The sequence below is a fragment of the Lichenostomus cassidix genome, chromosome 1 (assembly GCF_008360975.1).
Source record: "Lichenostomus cassidix isolate B80296 chromosome 1, HeHo_3.0, whole genome shotgun sequence".
Lineage (NCBI taxonomy): Eukaryota > Metazoa > Chordata > Aves > Passeriformes > Meliphagidae > Lichenostomus > Lichenostomus cassidix.
Window position 1 is genome coordinate 91368497 of NC_139479.1, and position 18960 is coordinate 91387456.

The 18960-nt window shown below is 44.5% G+C and overlaps 2 protein-coding genes across 3 annotated transcripts in view; one reads left to right on the forward strand and one right to left on the reverse strand.

Annotated features, from left to right (window-relative positions):
- LSAMP (limbic system associated membrane protein) overlaps positions 1-18960 on the forward strand; it is a 1003974-nt gene that overhangs the window by 209819 nt on the left and 775195 nt on the right. The window lies entirely within an intron of this gene.
- On the reverse strand, positions 16197-18005 carry LOC146445274 (uncharacterized). The gene is made up of 2 exons (XM_085083315.1): positions 16525-18005; positions 16197-16470 (listed from the first exon to the last, which is right to left on the reverse strand). Exons 1-2 carry the CDS (start codon positions 17595-17597, stop codon positions 16197-16199), a joined length of 1347 nt encoding a protein of 448 aa, XP_084939441.1. The 5' UTR covers positions 17598-18005.

The following is an 18960-nucleotide window of genomic DNA, read 5'->3' on the forward strand; positions in this document are numbered from 1 at the left end:
AACAGCTGTCAGAATATAGCCTTTTTAGTGGTATATTGGATAGGAAGTTTGGCCTGTGTTAGTCTCAACTGAGAATGCATCAGCAAATGCTGGGAAAGATGAAGAAATGAGTGTGCAGCAGTGTCTGTTCCCTAGTTTGCTGTAAACCATATGTCTGTTGGTAGCATATACAAATACTGAGTAGGTGAATAGGTGACTCATATTCAGTTGGCCAGATATTATGATTACCAGCACTACCCAGCCATGCAGGCTCTGCCAAATAACTTTCAGGCATTTAGCACCTGTGGATGCTGTCCCTGTCACCACGCCAGAACTGGCTGCCATCTGAATAACAGCAGCTCTGGCCCCTTGGTGTTGTCTGCCTGTCTTGCTGAGCCAAGCTTAATGCACACAGGAATTGTTCCACCTCCAAATGAGGTAGAGCCACTCTGCTTGGTATTGCTGTGTGTTTCTGTACTATACAACAGTGCAGGCAATAAGAAAGAGGCAATTTCTCATTGAACTGCAGGTAACACAAATGCAATTAGCCGTATTGGTGTTTGGCCAGTGAAAATACAGGAGCATTCTTGGAAGCCGGAGAGTTAATGATGTTAAATCTTCATGAGCGGCCAAAGTCTATCCTCTCCTACTACTTTCTTTTTGCTGCCTTAATGTATAACTTTCTACCTTTGAATTGTAGGTAATTAAGCTGGACTCCTCCGTGCGGAAATGTCACACTTACCACCTATGGGCTTCCTATCTCCAGCTTTAAAAGGAATTATTCTTCCTGCAGCTCCTGCTGCTCCTGTGTTCCACTCTTATTAACCTTGTGGCCACAAAGAACAGTCTCTCCTGTGTTTTCATTAGATCTGCTTTCTAAAGAAATACAACCAGAAACCAAAGGAAAATATTCAAAGTAAAGATTTGACTTCTTTCACTTGTGGAGTGAGGTGACAATAGGGAAAGGATCCTTGTAGCTCTTGTGGTCCCCTCTGACCTGGTCCTTCTGCTGGATCTGTGACAGCCATGTTTTCTTGATTTGTCTCTCAGCAAGGAAGCAATTTCAGATACACAGTTTTGCCATCATTCAGTCTCACATTTCATAGCAACCCTGATCTGCTAGTCATAGAACTGAAGAGTATTTTCACCTAGGTGGGGACCTGGAAGGCTTTGCAGCATAGCAGTGCACTTCTTTGTGGTTTAATCTTAGTTACAACTTAAGGGCACCCTGTGTGGTGGTGGCATTGGACAGCACAGACACTGCTTGTCTGTGAATCCATGTCCTGGAGCTGAGCTAGAGACACAATTACATCCATTTGAGCAAGAGAATGCATCAAAACACAGTGCAATACATTATACATTCAGATCCCTTCACGCATTGCAGCACTTTGCTGGCACTTCTGCACTGCTGTGTGCCCATTCTGCAAGATGTGCAGATGTGCTGTGGTGGAGCTATGGAAGCATCAGATCCATGGTGGATGCCAGCAGGTAACTGACTAAGCATGGTGGTGTGGTCAGATAGTCAAACTTTGGGTACAGCACAGACACTACTGGCCTGATGTTTTTGATTTCGAGAAAAGTGAAATGTCATTAAAGATTAAAGAAAGGAAAGAAAGACGGGAATGTGTAAACTGAAGCTGCTTTTGGAATCACTAGAAGTTTTTCTTCTCGAAGAGTTTGCACGGGCAAGATTTTCAGTTCGCTTACACTGGCTGTAGCTATTTGTGCTTGCATTGAGTATTTAAATCATTACCAAATCAGAAAGAGATTGTTTGGGAGTTGCTTTGCCCAGATTTAGAAATTACAGTTCTGGATGCCAGGTGATAAGAAAACAGTGCCCAACATGTTCAGTATAGCGTGTTTTCTCCCTTTCCACCCGGGGCCAGCCAGGCACTGTGCTCCATCCAGCCTGCTTGCACAGGAAAATGTGGCACCTGGCATGCAAGGCAGAGGCACAAGGAGCACTGTTTGGTTTCCTGCCTTCTGATGTTAAAAGCTTCTTTCCTGCAAAATGTTTCTTCTTCCCTCGGGGCCCTCCTCTCATCAATTGAGAAAAGGAGTTACAAAGACACACGACGGATTTTTAGATCTTAATAATAAACAGTTAGCAAGACTTTGGTTTGTACTGTGCTCAGGAGCCCTGGGATGTGCAGAGATACTGCATTTCATCATCAATTCCACAAGATAATGAAGTCCCAATTCCCCCTTATAGCAGTGTGAGTTCATGCAATCTTTCTGATTTGCTTGGATTGTCCAAGACATGGAGGGAACCGGCAGTAGGGCATAGCCGCAGGAGGCATCTTGAACTCAGAAAGCCTCTCCCCCATGCTGAGCCTCTCATCTGCTTCTACCTTTTTCTGTCTGGTAGATGTGTTTGAGGCATTGTGGGTGTGGAAAGTAGTGGAGTCTACACAGATGAGATGAGGAGGGCAGGAAGGTGACATCCACGCTGCTGCAGTTCTGCATTGTTTATCGTGGCTTCTCTGTTGGTATAGGCATACAAACAGCCCCAGGTTGCCTATGCCTTACGCTGAGATCCCTGAATATGAGGAGCTGTTGTAATTGTTTCTTCTCTGAGTTGCAGGATGAGTCTGCTCCAGACAAAATAAGTTCTTTGGGTCTGTCAGAAGTGGCATTTTCTCTAGTAGGCACATTCTAGTAATGAGTAGGGAATACTGCTAGGGGGTCATGACACCCAGCTTACATGTTATCTGGTTCCTCAGCCAGCTGTGACCATTCAATGTCAGTGACAGTCTGTGGTTAAGCTGTTCATCACAGGAAACCCAATACAGGTGTGGAGTAAGTGTTTCTCATCATCTGACCTTCAGGAGCCTGAGGAGGAAGCAACTCATTGGAAAGTTTGAGGTGGGCTGCTGGCTTGGCAAGGAAGAACTTAAGCAGTAATAATTTGTGTAGAGGAGAGGAGACTAAGGGAGTGGTTGTGAGGATATGAGGAGGGATTTTGGTGATCAAGGTTCAGAAGGTAGAGAGACTGTGTTATTTTAGAGAGAGAGAAAACAAGGATAAGGCTATTTTTAGGAACAACATGTCCAGGCAAGTGGATGACAGTCGTACCTCACAGCAGAAATTCTCATGCTGAAGTGCAAATGCTGCTGAGCTTGCGCTGCCAGCCTAATGAGCAGAGGAACATGACAAGCCAACTATAGTAAAATAGAGATTTAAATAGCATGGTTCCCAGGGAATTTGAATGGGAAAGAGGAGATGTGCAGGAGTGGATGGTGGAAAGACTGCCTTCTTTTGGAATTACTCCTTCATACAGCTCTCCCCAGAGAGCATCCCTGCTGATAACATGTAGAAAGGGATGTAAGCACTGATGTTCATTTGGTGGTTTCTGGTGGGAAAGCTGAGTCAAAGCCCTGTATTTGCCCCATTTGAGAGCTTTCTAATCAAACCTGGTAAGGAAAGTGCTCGTCCTGTTTCTTTTACCTGAGAAACATCTCTGCCATTGCTTCTGTTTGTGTCACTCTGCCAGGGCCAGCCTGTCTGGGGTAGACATTCAATCTTACTTTGGACTTTTTAGGTTTGGACTTTGTTTCCTTGCAGATTTCTCTCCCATACTTTGCATTGTTTGCTTTGTATAACAAAAGATAATGAACCCAAAAGAAAAGAGGCAAAAGCCAAAAAGCTCAAGACACCTATTTAAATTTAATGTCCCCACTTCCCTAGTTTGAACTTTGAAAAGACTGCTGAAAATCATAACTGTGTCAGCCAGGGCAAGCCCTCCAAGGTGAGATCAGCTCCAGAAATTCTGAGATGTTATGGTCCTGCCTCCCAGAGGGATGTGCTGGTAAATGCCACGGTAATTGTGCTTGTTATCTGCAGTGTCTAGATTCATTACATTAGATTACAGGTAACAGGCAACTGCAACTTAACCTTGATTTAGGATGCATCCATGAGCATTTAGGACGTTCCATGAGTCTTCATCCCTTTCCTTGGCCCTGCTCTCAGCACACATGGCTGCAGGAGCTCTCTGCAGTAGCAGAGTAGTAGTGTGAGCCTCTGGCTCATTCAGAGGGCTCATTCTGAAATGCAATGTGGGCAGTCAAAGTCTCCAGACTTGGGGAATTCAGAGGCAGGCAATGGGAAAGAGCTGTGTGTGAGTCCATGTTTATCAAAAGCTTGACCCAAAAGGGAGAGGTAGGGTTGAAAGAGCTTAGCTGTGAGGGAGGTGTTTTTCCACTGGCTATAGCCTAGCAGGCCAAACTTTGGCTCCTTTGAGATGACACTGAATAGGCAAACAGTTTCATATTTAAGCGCTCTGATGACCATTGTGGTCTGCTGAGTCCCCTGCTGCTGTCAGATGGGATCCCAAAGCTTATCAACATGACTGATTGCCCTGTTACGTCTCTCTCTCTCTGCATATGAGTAAGAGGCCCCGTGCTCATTTGGATGAGCTTCACTGCACAGCCCTGCCCGAGGCGATGGTGTGGCTGAGGAGGCAGGTCTAGAAGCTTTGCTGCTTGCTTGGGAGCAGTGAAGCTGTCAAATGACTCAGCACTCACCCGCCATGGTGGTGACAGCAGCAGAACAGTGCCAATGGGACATGAGGGTTCAGGCAGTTGTCACCAAAGAGTAGGGCTGGTCTTGGCCCTTCTCCCTCGATGACAGCTAGCCCAGTGGGACCAGGCAGTGTGGTGATGACACAGCTCCAAGTATGGCTCCTGCAGCCATGTGGTATTACCCCATGGTTCCTTTCAGACAGGCCTGTGACTATTGGTGAGGGTTCTTGGGGGTGATAAAGCAGGAAGTCTTCCCTTGCAGATTAAATGAATGTCCTTTGCTTTGTCCCAGGGAGGCGTTCCGCTCTCTGTCTGCCAGACCTCTTGGTTTAACCCTGCACTTGGAATTTGCACTGGTTTTAACTAGGTTGGCTTAGAAATAGTTAGTTAACTGCTGGAGCAGATTGGTGGAGTCTCTTGATTTGGGTTGGGGAACTTCACGTCTATGTCACCTGTGCACACCAAACTGGCACCAGAACCTCTTTAATCCAAATTACAAGCAGTTGAGTAAGGAGTCAAATCAAATTTAGCAGACCATTTTAGAAAATGATTTTATTCAACTGATACAGTTCCTTTGTGTGCATTGAACCAGAGATGAAGTGATTGTTAAAGTCACGAGAGGTAAACTCGTATAAATTTGAGTGCAGGCAGGCTTTTATGAATTCATTTGTGTGGATCAATCACAGCGTTGATCCAACAGGAGCACTTTGAAGAACACAAAAAATAATTTAATATGCTAGATGTTGGTTATAGGTGAGTATTCAGTGGGCTCACCTGTTAGTAAAGGCCATAACCAGGCATGTGGTGTGTGACACTGGCATTTGTTACCACCGTGGGTACATTCAGATCTGCATCTAACCTGCCTTTTGACATCAGCAGCTCTCCTTGCTGAGGCATTAGCCCTGTCCCATATGTAGTCCAAAGTGACTCTAATGGGATTTTTTTCTGCAAGTTGAGTCTGTGTGCGTGACTCTGCTGGGGGCACTGGGATGGCTCCTCTTTGTAGGGGAGAAGTCCAAGACATTCAGAGGCCAGTATCACACCTGACAGCTTTCTCAAGCTCAAAATAATAAGGACGGTTTCTGTACCAACTCCAAAATACCAACCTTTTCCTAAGGGAGACTCCAGCGGGAGTGTGAACAAGGCTGTAGCTCATCTTTAATAATGCTACTTTTAAAAATAAATCATGTTTTATGGATCTAAACTTAGCCTCTCCAGATAAGCGAGTCCCGGGGCCGCTGGTGATTAATATGCAGCACTGGAGCGTGGCCCAGCAGGGCCCTGATTAATAGCGATGACATCATGACTTTTAAACATTCTGTTAATGCCGGCCGCGGTGACAAATGGGGATGCGCGGCATCGCTTCCCGTGGCATTTGCGTCGCGGAGCGAGGGCTGGGAGCAGCGCCCTGTCACCTCCCCTGGGCCAGGCAGAGGGAACCTGCTACTGCCTGCCCAGATGACCTGCACAGCCCTGGGAGCTGTGCCCTGGGACCTGGCACTGCCACAGTCCCCCTGTCCTTGTTCAGAGGCTCCTGTGAGTCCCTGGAGGGTGAGGCAGGTATGGAGGGGTTTTTTAGGCACTTTCTCCACCTGCAGCTTTCTCTGCCACCCTATCCTTCAGGGATCTTGCTCACAGGCAAGGCAGCTCCCTATTTAAGTACCCTGCTCCCCACTGCAGTCCTCTGTGAGTTTTAGGGGGCTGGTACCCCACAAACCTGGCACAGCATGCACCCCTAGCAGGTCTGAATCCACACCCTTCTGGGCATCATCAGGTGACAATTTTGCTTCAGCCACCACCTCTCCCCTTCAGCCATGGGTTAGTTAATAAGTATGGGTGATTGTTGTGCTGCCAGGCAGAAAGGACTGCTGTGGTCGTGCACCATTTCCCACAGTTTCCTGCAGTTCCATGACCTCCTGGCCTTTGCCCCCTATGGTTTGTCCCCTATGGTTGTGGGGCAGCACACTGCATGAGTTCCTGGACCATCCTGCAGTACCTGGCAGGTAGCTGCTCCCCAGGTACATTCTGTGCCTGCAGGCTGGGAACTAATGAGCAGCCTCATCACTTCCCTTTTCCTCTCTTACTTTTATGGCATCTTGCAGGCAGAAGGCTTGAGCTGGAGGCCTGGCCTTGCCCTCCATGGATGCTCTGGAAGGCTCTGTAGATTGGTTTCTGCATATTAGGGCTTGGAATTTGTTTCCACTTTTTGTTCACAAGGCTTGAGCTGGACTGGTGTCTGGAGAGCAATCTAGTACACCAGACTGCTAAACCATTCGGATCCTGATGAACGTTTCTCAACTGTCTAAGATTTCAATAAGAATTTTTGCCTAGTTTTCAAATAAATCCTCTTCCACCATCCCACCAGCACCAGTGAGAAAGATGTTATTTGAAGCTCTCTTCTTTTGCATTCAAATGACAACCCCATGAACCCAGATTGCATTTGGTATCCAAAACTAATCCCAGGAAGGTTTCAGACAGTTTGAGGTTTATAATACAATTTCATTTTTGCAGTGGTCTCTGTGCCCCACTAATGTGTAGTATGGGGACCAAATATGTGAAGAGTTCTGAACTGGCAAAAATCTACATGAGACTCACTGTTAGTGCTGGGACAGGCACTGCCCTGCAGCTCCATTGTTGTTAAAAGCTTCACAAAAAGCTGGCTACTCTTAATATTGTATTAAAGTTAAATGTGGTCTTCTGCCACCTCTTTGAACCTTCTGATATCAAATGACTGTGCTGCATTTTACAGAGCTTTTCTTGTTGAGTAGACAGGTCGCTTTGGACTTGCTCAGCATGTGGGGAGGGGTTTTTATTCCTAAACACCTCCCTGTAAAACCCAAGACATCTAACTGTAATGCTGTACCGTACAGAGCATACTTTATGATCTTAAAGGTCTGAGAATATAAAAAATGTTGTAAATATATAACCTCTGAGCTACTGAGCATCAGCCAGGGAAATGTCCCCCCTCCCCTTCAGCATGACTAGGAGAATGCAGACATGCTGCCTGTCAGAGAAATCCTTGCTTGTTGGCATCATCTGCTCTGCAGTGTTTCACCCTTGCAGCAAATCCTCTCACCCCTTCTCCAATCAGTCTTGTTCTTTGCACTTTCAAAGTCTTTGCCATCCCACCTTTAATGCATGCTCCTTGTGCAGTGAGTGTAGTGATAAAGTGCATTTCAGAGCGAAGGCAGTGTGGATGGATGGGATCAGGGGCATCTATTTTTGTGTCTCAGCCATGCACTTGTGTGTACTCGGTTTCTTCAGTTTGCTCCTCAGAGTCAGGAACAAATTGGTATTTGTCATAAACTCTTTTGATCCTTGAAGAAAATGAAGGGCCATTTAACATTTTTAGAGTAATAATAATAATGTAGGAAAAGGGATGCATCCTGGTAGCTGAGAACAGCAGGTTATTTGTTTAAGAGTGTACTTTGGAACAACAGCAAAAAGGACCTTTAATCTCAGAATTTCAAGGCACCTTGTAAACTATAAACATTGATTCTCCTTCTTCTTGTTATTCCTTGTGGGCATTTTACCTCTATAAAATAGAGCAACATTCCTACCCCGATGATCTTGCAGCAAGAACAAACGAATACTAGAGAGATCTGAGGCAAAGTACAAGTGGGACTCAGATGGCAAACACAACCAGGGAGTGTGCTGGGAATGGGTGGTTTATGTTCAGGATATCTCACCCATGGGGACATGCATTCTGGGTAAGTCAGCCTCATGGACACCTGTGAAGAGAAATTTATCTTGCCCTGGGGAAGCTGAGCAGTGGGGCATGTAAATGAGATTGGTCACTCTATAAATTTGTCTTTGAGAATTGTAGCTTTTAACCTGGCAAGCAGGTGAGTGGGTGAGTGTTGTTGAATCATGGACAAGCAGCAGTTGGGGGAGTTTTCCTTTGGCTCCAGCAGATAAAGATTTCCTGCTGGAAGGGAGTTCTAGATTTGCCTCCTTAAGTGTATGCCTGCTGTGTCATCTCTACACTGATAATATTATGCCTCCTTTCTGTCTTCCTTCTTTCTTTTTTTTTTTTTTTTTTTTAGCTCCACTTTCTATAAAGAAAGCACTGAAAACCATTTTGAGCTGTTCTGAAATTTTGGGTTCTTTTGTTTCTCTGCATTTCTATTGGATTATGTCCCTGACATTATTGCCAAGAAGTTAAATAATACATCTAGAGATTGCGAAAACTAAATAATGAAGCTCTGCAGCTTATAGCTTTTCTAGTGCTCTGCCAGAGACTTTTTGAGTTGAGGATTTTGAGTGGCAGTCAAATTTAGACAAAAATGGTTTTAAAATTATTTCTTTTTTCTCTTTTCTTTTTTTATCTGATAAGGACCAAAATGTACTATTGGAAGCTGTAACATTCACAGCAAAATAGCCTCAGAGATTCAGAAAAAGTAAACACAGTTAAGTAGGAAACCTGTTTGCTTGGCAAATGCCTGTGGTTGCAGACCATGGGTTATTCAGAAAGCATGGGCTATGCCACACCACAAGAGGTGAACTGGACACACCTGACTCATCTGCAGCCTTGTGCAAAATCAGGTCATAAAGGACATTCACACTGAGCTGCAGGACTGATGCAGGTCTTCCTCAGCACCTATGGAAAGGGTGGAAGTATTTCCATTGCTATGAATGGATTTTGATTGCCAGACCAAGTCAAATTCAGCAGCTCCAGCTCCTTGCCCTCAGTTTGCAAGTCCCACAACCTTTGCCCTGCCTGCTCCTCTCTGCAGCACTCTGATTGCAGCAGACACTGGGGTCTGGGCTTAGACATCTGTGCTTTGACTTTTCCTCTCGCCATCCCAGAGTGCTGTGTAGAGTCAAGGGCAGTTGAGTTTTGTCCTTGGATGCCTCAAGGGACTGTGTGACAGCATGGATGTTCCCCTTAACCTTTTCATTGTCCACGGGTCCCCTCTTCACTGCCTGCTGCACCATCCCCAAGCTTGTTCAGGAAAATACTTGCTAAATCTCAGTCAGATCAGCCAGGTGAACTCATCCTTACTCTTTTTCCTATGGGGAGAGAAAGAGCTAATAAAGCCCCTCCAAAACAGACTGAACAGAAGCCATTATTTTATGTCCAGGCCTTGCTGAGTAATAATGATCTGCCTTTAACCACCCACTCGTGCCTCTGCTTATCCCCCTGCTTGTTCATGACCTTCACTCATTGTATTCTGTTGAATTGAGCTTGTGTATTCCTGACACACAGGAGCTGCATCTTCATTCATTTGTGGTAAATGCCTGAGACACTCAGGGCACTTGAAATTAAATAATCAGCCGTGAAACAAAAGACCCCAAATGGGCACCGAGGCACATTGTCTGTTTTATTTGCAGATAAGTTCTGTCTAAAAGCCAGCAATGCATGAGGTTTCTCGCTGCTTTTTTAGTTTAAAGCAGATGTTGTACACAATATTAGAAACCATACCCTTGCAGGCATGAAGCAATGAGGGCAGGAAGCGAGAAGTGAGGAGCTGGGATATCTCCTGCTTTATTTTAGGTGAGGCTTTGGGGAAGGGAGGAGTGTAGAGTGAGGGCTCTGCATTTGAGCAAAATGTCCTGTGCTTTTGTGCCTTTTGAGGCTGAGTGTTTTTCAGGTTGAGGATGATATGTGAAAGGGAGGGACAAAGGGAGGAAGGGAGGGAGGGAAGGAGGGGAAGAAATAAAGGTTTTAGTGCTCTATGTCAGATATACACAGCATGGGTCAGTGAAGGTGTGAGGTATGCTAGGCTCTAGAGGGTGAGAGGAGGTGAGAGAAGAGTCTATGGTTTTTGTGATGATGCTTCACGCTCAAGGAAGCCAATATTGTCCTATCAGGTGTATGAAAACCTTGAAAAACTACAAGAGATACAAATATATATTTGCACTCAGGATAGATTCAAAGGAGTCTTATATCCAAGAAGAATTGCCTCTCTCTTTTCTTCCGTTGGATTTTTGGGAAAAAACCCTGGAGATATGCATGTTCTCTGCCAACTGAAGAAAAGTCCTGTGAGAACACCCCTGTGAAGCATCCTGACCGCGGGTTGGACACCTTCAAGAGGAATGTGTGGCAGCACAGTGGACTCCACCCATTTCATTGCTGCTCTTGGGAGCAGATAAATTCACTTGTTTTAAAGTATTGAGAAGATGGGAATTAGTGTGTGTGCATGCATGTGCCTAAATCTCCCCTTGGAACACTCAGAGCAGCTGCTGGGCACATGCAGCTGGAAGATAACGCACTCATCTCCTCTCTGAGGGCAGGCGGTGGCAGCCAGGCTGTCAGGCCCAGGTTATCTGGTACCAGCACGCTGCTTGCTGCATCTCTCGTCTCTTCCCACCTGGTTCCAGCCAATTCCAGGTGAAACCCACTGCATAGGAACTTGGCAATTAGTCCATCAACCCCTCTGAGCCTGCAGGATCTGGCCATGGAGCAGGGGGAATCCCATGTGATGGCAGTGGGCAGAACAAATCAACCGTACCTGCCAGATAAGAGTGGGGTCTGACAGTGTCTGTCAGTCCCAAAAAAGTCCAGTTTTCTATGAAGCAGCTCTCAGGTTTCTGGTTATGTGGCAGAAATGGCAGCCACGTGTTGTTCTTTCCCTTCCTTTATTTGCCACTGCTGGAAGATTTGTGCAAGCCCTGCAGGAAGTCTGTGAGTGTGGCCAAGGATGCTTGGAGTGTCAGGGTGGTGTACCTCAGTAGAAAACACAGCTTTTTTGTCAGGGGAAACTTGGAAATCTGTGCTTGTGAGTAGCAAGGGGGGGAAGGTAGTTATCATCGTGGGGGCAGTTGGCACTACTTCTGCGATTATTGTTGATTATTATTGAGATATCAAAAGGGTTCAGTGAATAACATCTACCTCCCCATTTTGCAAACTATTCAGGTTGCTGCTGTGTGGAGTAGCACCTTTGCATGTGGAGAAGTGGTCAGTTTGCCTCAGGTGTGGTCTTAGCACAATCTTCTCTCACCACAGAAAAGACTATACTTGCAATTCACAAGAAAATACCAATAAATAGAAAGGCAGGTTGGAGCGTCACTCTCCTAAAGCAGACAGAGGTTTTTTGTGTGGGTAGGGAGAAGGAAATCCACTCCTTCTAGTTGTGTCCATAGAGTCAGAGGGCTTTTTGTTGGAATTACCAGGTAAATAAATGGGAGTTGTACGTGTAAACCTTTCAGACAGCCTTGTAAATCTCAACTATAGGTTCCAAAAATGTCAATTTATTCTTTTTATCAGCATTTTAGTTGGATTTTATTGGGTTTTTCTAAAGAAGAAGAAGGAAGTAAGAGAAAGGAAGGAGGAAAAAGAAAAGAAGGAAAGAAATTATTGGAGTGAGAAGGAAGTAAGAGAAAAAAAGGAAGAAGGAAAGAAAGAACATACTACACTAGCAGAATATTAAGGTTTGATAAGGCACAGATAAGTCGTGGAGCTGAGAAATCTTGCCTCACTCATCTGAATGCTGCATAAGTTATGAGGAGAAGTGAGTGACACAATATATCTTGTTATTTAAGGAATAAGAATATATGCCATGTAGTTCCAGCATTTCCTTGCATTGGCATACTTGTGCAGCTATCACACTTCCAGTGTACCCATTTAGAGAAGTTTTTTTTACTTCTCTTTCTTTTTAAATAAATTTAAAAGGGTGGGTCCTTTCTTCGTAAAGATTTTCTGTATTCCATAATTTTTTGTGAAAACCGCTGCATAATCCCCAGTTTCAGCAAAGCAGTGCCCTGAGATGTTGAATGAATTACAGGATGGTTGGGTTTGGAAGGGACCTCTTGAGACCATTTATTCTGACCCCATTGCACCAGCAGGGCCAGCTGGAGCAGCTGCCCAGGACCATGTCCAGTTGGCTTTTGAGCATTTCTATAGATGGAAACTCCACAACCTGTATGGGAACCCTGTTCCAGTGTTTGATCACTCTCCTAGTTAGAAAGAGTTTTCCTATGTTCAAGTGGAATTTCTGGGGCTTTAGTTGGTGTTTTTAAATGGAGGTGGTACTGCTGCAGGGCCCTACCTTCCTGATTCCTGCTGAAAGGAGTGGAAGAAATAGCAGTATCCTTGGAAGGTGGGAAGATAACCCAGAAGGATTCCTTTACACACTTATTTTAGTTTGGAAAAGTGAAGGGAGAGACCATCTGGAGAAAGCAGGAACTAATTTGACTGGGTGGAACATGGCTTCATCGGAAAAAGTTTGATCCACAGTTAGCTTTTAAGAGCCTTGAAGCTTGTGGTGTAATCAGAGCTTTGCATTTCATTTGTAATGAAGGCAAACAGGTGCCAGCTGTAAAATTTATTCCTGGATCTAGACCCAAGAGTTTTTATCCTCCTCAACTTTTCAGAAGTTTTGATTTAGATTTTATTTCTGCTTTTCCTCTTTCCCTGTTTGTCCAAGCTGAAATCCCTGTGCCTTGATTTGGGATCTTTGGGAAATCTGGAAAGGAAGGATGACTATGTATTCCTGATAGGACTGGCATCTCCCTGTGTGCCCATTAAATGAGAATTCCTAAGCTTCCTGGGGCTGCTGGTACAAGTTACCAGATAGGGGACATGGAGCAAAATGACCCATGGGACCAAGATGACCCAAAGATCTGGTGCTTGAGAGGAAATGCTGCAGCCCTGCTTCCTGAACGTGCACAGTGGCATCTGCAGGAAAGCAGCCACATGTCACCTCTCTCCTCTGAGCCAAGTCCTGTAGGCTGATGGGAACCTCTTGAAAGATAATGAGGATCTTCAGTTGCCCTCTTGGTGCAGTACAGAGGGGGATCTGCACTCACAGGGATCACCAGGGTTGCTGCAGCTCAGGAGGAACCACAGGGCTTTGGTGCATCCCAGGAAAAGATCCAGGCTTCCTGAGACCTTGTTCAAACGGAACCTTTAAGCAGGATGATTGCCCATCAATAAGGCAGACACCACACAGAACCACCACCTGGCTCTTGACAGTGTGATGGTGTCACGGTCCACTCATGAGCAGACGCGTGATGGTTCATACCAGCTACGATCTCAGAGTGCAAAAAGGAAAAGAAAACACAAAATGCAACAAGTCAAGGGAGTTAAATTTCAATCCAAGGGGGAACTTTATTAATTTGGCCTGTAAAGCGGCCTGCGATAGAGAGAGAGAGAGAGAAAATTGGGAAAAGATGGGGAGGAAAGGGAAGGAAAGGGGCTATAGCTACCACCACGGGTCCACAGACGTCCGGCGTCCCTGGAGTCCCGGTCAGTCGGCGTTCCTTGGCCTCTGCAAAGATCGATGTGATCTTTCGGTGGGGAAGATCTTCGGAGTTCAGCCACTCCAAAGCTGTCTTTTATGATAGTCCATACACCTGGTCCCTCCTTGCCAGCCGCCTTTGCCCCCCCTTAATTCTCGTGGAGATTTGCCAATCTCCACTTGGCAGGGTCAGGGGAGGAGTGTCCGAGGCATGGTCGGCAGGTTTTTCACAATGGGTGTCAGGGCAACGGGTGCAAAGCCTTCGTCACATACCCGCATTGGCAGGCACAAGGCCTTTGTTCTGTACCAACTCAGGCAGGTGCAAAGTCTTCGTTCTGTACCACCTTAGGCAGGCACGAAGCATTCGCTCCGCACCAGCCTTAGGCGAGTACACAGCATTCTCTGCATGAGTCCTGCACCTGTAATTTCTGATGAGAAATGTTGAGACAGAACTCGATTCTTGGATCGACCCTTACACCACCCGGTGGCTCAACATTTATCTTCAGGACCAGTTGTCTTCTTCATGATGAGTCGTCTTCTGGGTGAGTTATCTTTCTTTGTGATGAGGTGTCTTCTGGATGAGTTGTCTTCGGGACCACATGGTGGTAACACTAAGGAAGGGGGAAGGGGAGAGAAGGGAAGGAAGGGAAACAAGATAGGAAAGATTTTTACATTACTTTTTGCCATGCAGCTTGCTCAATATGAATCAATGTGAAATCAGATTTCCGAATTTGGTGGGAAGCGACTGGAGCTGAGTAAGAGAAGTCACATACCGTGATTTCAGTAAAATTACAAATATTTGTATGATTACTGGTATAAGCTATTACATTTCTTACTGTGATATTATTACAAACAGTTCTTAAGCATGCACAACCTTTGCAAATATAAATGATTACGGTTTCAGGGTTAATTTCAGGACGAATTTCAAAATGGCAAACATTTTGGTCAGTGTCTAAACAAAAATCTCGTGTTCTGATGGTGTTATTTTTACAGTTGTTCCCGCACAATGCAGGTTTCCAGGTCTATCATTTGCCATTTATCATTCACCTTTTGGGCCCATGCTCTGTGCTCGAAAGGATAGAGTATAGTTCCATTGTGGTTCAAGCCTAATGTGAAAACAGGATAAATTAAAGATACTGAAGCATTGTGAATAGTTAATGTATAAGCTGTAACAGTGTTATTAACATGATTATAGGTAAAATTTACCAACTTCCACCAAGATTGGAGGTTCTTTTCAAAATTGTTAGCACTATCCCAATTTATTTTTTTGGATTTCTGTAGGAAAAATGCCTTCTTAAAGGCTGTTTCATTTTTGTCAGATCAAAAGTTGCAGTAGCCAATTTATTCAATAATATCTCTGAATCAATGCTATTTAGAATCCCCAATCTAGTTCCTAAAAACACCAGTCAGGTCTCTTCGACATACATCTCCAGGAGAAAAGGGAGCAACCTTTTTGAGAGACCATTCTGGTTTAAATAATATTTGTTGTTGGCTGGTGTTTCCAATTACAAATGGTATTGAAAACCAGGTTCCACTTTTCTGCATTCCACTTGAATTTTTTCATCAATGATACCGGGTAGGGTTCTAACCCACTCATTTTTATCCCAGACCCAATCAGACGAATGGTAAATTTTGTCATCATGCATTACAACTAAAGCCAAATTTGGATGGTTATTTTTGGGATAATTTCTGGAAGAGCTAGAATATGCTATGAAGGCTTGAGATCAAGGCAATTCATTATTATTTTGGTTATAGGAAGAAGGTGTAATGCAGAAAAGCATGAGCAATATAATGAAAATTTTGTAGGCCATTTTCAGATTTAAGTCTTCAATTTTTATTCATATTTCTTCTATAGAAATTCTTAAAGTCCCACGGGGTTCTCCTGCAAAAACAAAAAATAGAGACCTTGCCCTTTTCAGGCAAAAGGGAATTAAAATGATGGAACAATAAACCAGGCATTTATTGTTTGGTGTTGGGAAAAAGGAGGGGCCACCCGGATGACTGAGGCAGGTTTATCTTTGATATCCAGGCTCTCCGTTTCTTGGATAGAAAGGTTCTTTGAGGCTTCTTCTGTTACAGAAAACACATCACAGAAATGGTCAATCTGTGCATCGACTTCAATGAAAGCCAGACTTACCATAAACAAGCCTTTCTGCCAAGCAGTATACCTTTTCTCAGCATCCTTAAAGCTGCGAGAATAAAATCCCACAATAGCTGTTATTAACACATCTCCTTTTTCTGTTTTGGTGAGCTGTTTAACATAGATCCATTCTCCATTTCCCTGCCCACCACTAGGAAATGGAGATCCTAGTTTCCCTGTTCTGGAGAAAAAGGTTTGCTTTGATGTCTTGTCTGCACCATCCACGAAAGGGGGGGCAGAAGCTGCGACGGGTGCACTTTCTTTCACAGAGGAAGGTGGTTTTGTCACACGCCACTGAGTTACCCGTTTGCACAATTTTTCTAAAGGTAAACCATCCATCAAATCTCTAGGAATTCCTTTTTTAAGTCCTAAACGTCACCAATCAAGTTGGACAGAAAGGGGTTTAGGCTGTGACAGTTCCTTGGCAGCATCCATAGTTTTGCTGGGGCAGGGCAGTGCATTTTTAACTCCTACTTGCTGGATACCTCTTGATGTCTCTTCTAGAGGCTTTATCAGACAGTATTTTCTACTGTAATCAACTAATTCTTGTGTTACCTCCCCCCATGTCCAGACTTTAGGTCTAGGGTGAGGTCTGTTACCTGGCAGGACTGGTGTTAAAAAGTCAGAGGAATTTGTGTAAGAGTCTGTACTGGTACTGCCTGTATTTCTGCTATTATCACCTCTGCACATAAAAATCTGCGACCGCTCCACAGGACTCATTGATGCTGTGGTCTTCTGGAGACTTGTCTCTGTGGTTTTGAGTGATTCAGGCAGTCCCCTTATTAAGGCAGTCATAATTTCAGGGTTAACAGATAACATCATTGGTAATTCACATCCAAGAATTAGTTTTCTCTCATGTATCAATTGTAGGCAAGCAGCTTTGTGTACACTTTCTAGTAATTGGTCAGCTGTGCCTGTTATTGCCAAGGGGTCTCCCCTGTCCAGAGGGTTTAACCCTCCAGCCCAGTAAGCAGCACGCTGAGTTGGAGACCATGGGGCTCGGTGATCACCTGTTGTTAAGAAAACTCCGTGGCCCCAGTAACCCTCAGCCTCCTTTTCACTCAATTGTATTTGGTCACCCCCAGTTAAAGACACATATTCTGTTTCAGATTCTTTGATAAGATGCCCATATTCCCTTTTGAACTTGGCTAGTTTAGTGGCAGAATAGGGCGTTTCCTTGGTGGTTATGTAGGGGTCAGTATCTTCATCATTAGGGTAAGAAAATTCAGTTTTGAATAAGGGTCTTAAATAAGGGGGATTTTCATCAAATTTTTTCATCTGTTCCAATTCCTTCTGTGGATACATCAGGTTAATTGATCCTGATGATGCTATATTCTGTGAACTAGTGGTCTGTGAATTAGTGTGATTTACTTCAAGAGCAGCCCTTAAGGAATGGTTTTCTTCTTCCTTGTGCTCTAATTCCTTTTCCAGTTTGGAAATTGTTGTTTGGTGACAGCGCACCAGGTTTTCTAAGGATTCTATGATTTTTCCTTCATTACTACGCTGCCTATGATGGTCTTCAATGGCTGCGATCAAGCTGGCACCCAAAACAGAACAGACTATTGTCTTGCTTTTTCCTGGTAGTAAAAACTTAACCTTAGCCTCATTCTGTAGCAGAGAAATCCGATCTACTATACTCTGCATATTTTTCCAATTCTCTCGAGCCCAATCTTCCCCAATAGGAGAGGGTCGAGCACCATATTTAGCCAAAAATGTAAATAATACATTTTTATCATCCACCAACTGAGAATCTCTCTTCTCCTGTTTGCCAGACATCTTTCTCCTTATCCTGACTCAGAAATAAAACCAACAACAAAACCAACAACAAAAACAACTCAAATCCACTTGAGAAACATTTCTCTCTATCCTGATTCAGAAACCAGACAACCTAAAAACAACATAACAACAAAAAACAGCTCAAAATCTATCCTGAAACAAAACAACTCCAAAAACAATGCAACAACAACAGCTCAAAATTCACTTGAGAAACAAATTCTTAATCCTAAAACAAAACAACTTCAAAAACAACAAAAAACTGCTCAAATCTACTTGAGAAAGTTAGATACTTGCCAATGGCCACTCTTACCCTTTCTCAGGTGTCACTAAAACAAAAATTTAACTCCCCTTCTTTTTGCACTCTAAGTTCTGATAGCCAGAATCCCAATAGAGTCCTCAAAAATGAGTTTCGAGGGGTTTTGTCCCTCAGCCTCTTCAGGATCCTGTCCGTGACGCCAATTTATGTCACGGTCCACTCATGAGCAGACGCGTGATGGTTCATACCAGCTACGATCTCAGAGTGCAAAAAGGAAAAGAAAACACAAAATGCAACAAGTCAAGGGAGTTAAATTTCAATCCAAGGGGGAACTTTATTAATTTGGCCTGTAAAGCGGCCTGCGATAGAGAGAGAACGAGAGAAAATTGGGAAAAGATGGGGAGGAAAGGGAAGGAAAGGGGCTATAGCTACCACCACGGGTCCACAGACGTCCGGCGTCCCTGGAGTCCCGTTCAGTCGGCGTTCCTTGGCCTCTGCAAAGATCGATGTGATCTTTCGGTGGGGAAGATCTTCGGAGTTCAGCCACTCCAAAGCTGTCTTTTATGATAGTCCATACACCTGGTCCCTCCTTGCCAGCCGCCTTTGCCCCCCCTTAATTCTCGTGGAGATTTGCCAATCTCCACTTGGCAGGGTCAGGGGAGGAGTGTCCGAGGCATGGTCGGCAGGTTTTTCACAATGGGTGTCAGGGCAACGGGTGCAAAGCCTTCGTCACATACCCGCATTGGCAGGCACAAGGCCTTTGTTCTGTACCAACTCAGGCAGGTGCAAAGTCTTCGTTCTGTACCACCTTAGGCAGGCACGAAGCATTCGCTCCGCACCAGCCTTAGGCGAGTACACAGCATTCTCTGCATGAGTCCTGCACCTGTAATTTCTGATGAGAAATGTTGAGACAGAACTCGATTCTTGGATCGACCCTTACAGATGGGATATTCATGACACTGTAATAGGATTTTGGTGAAATGCGGTATTTTATTCTCATTATTGGAATGCAGAAGGGCCCCTTTAAGTCAGAAAAAATTGATTTTAGAATAGGGTTTGTTAGAACCTTTCAGTCCCATGATCAATGTAAATTGGCAAATATGATTC

Excerpts from the sequence above, each read along its gene's own strand:
- LOC146445274 (XM_085083315.1), bottom strand. The coding sequence starts at position 17,597 with ATGTCTGGCAAACAGGAGAAGAGAGATTCTCAGTTGGTGGATGATAAA. Across the intron at positions 16,471-16,524 it reads TCAATGAGTCCTGTGGAGCG|TACAGACTCTTACACAAATT; the intron begins GTCGCAGATTTT and ends AGGCAGTACCAG.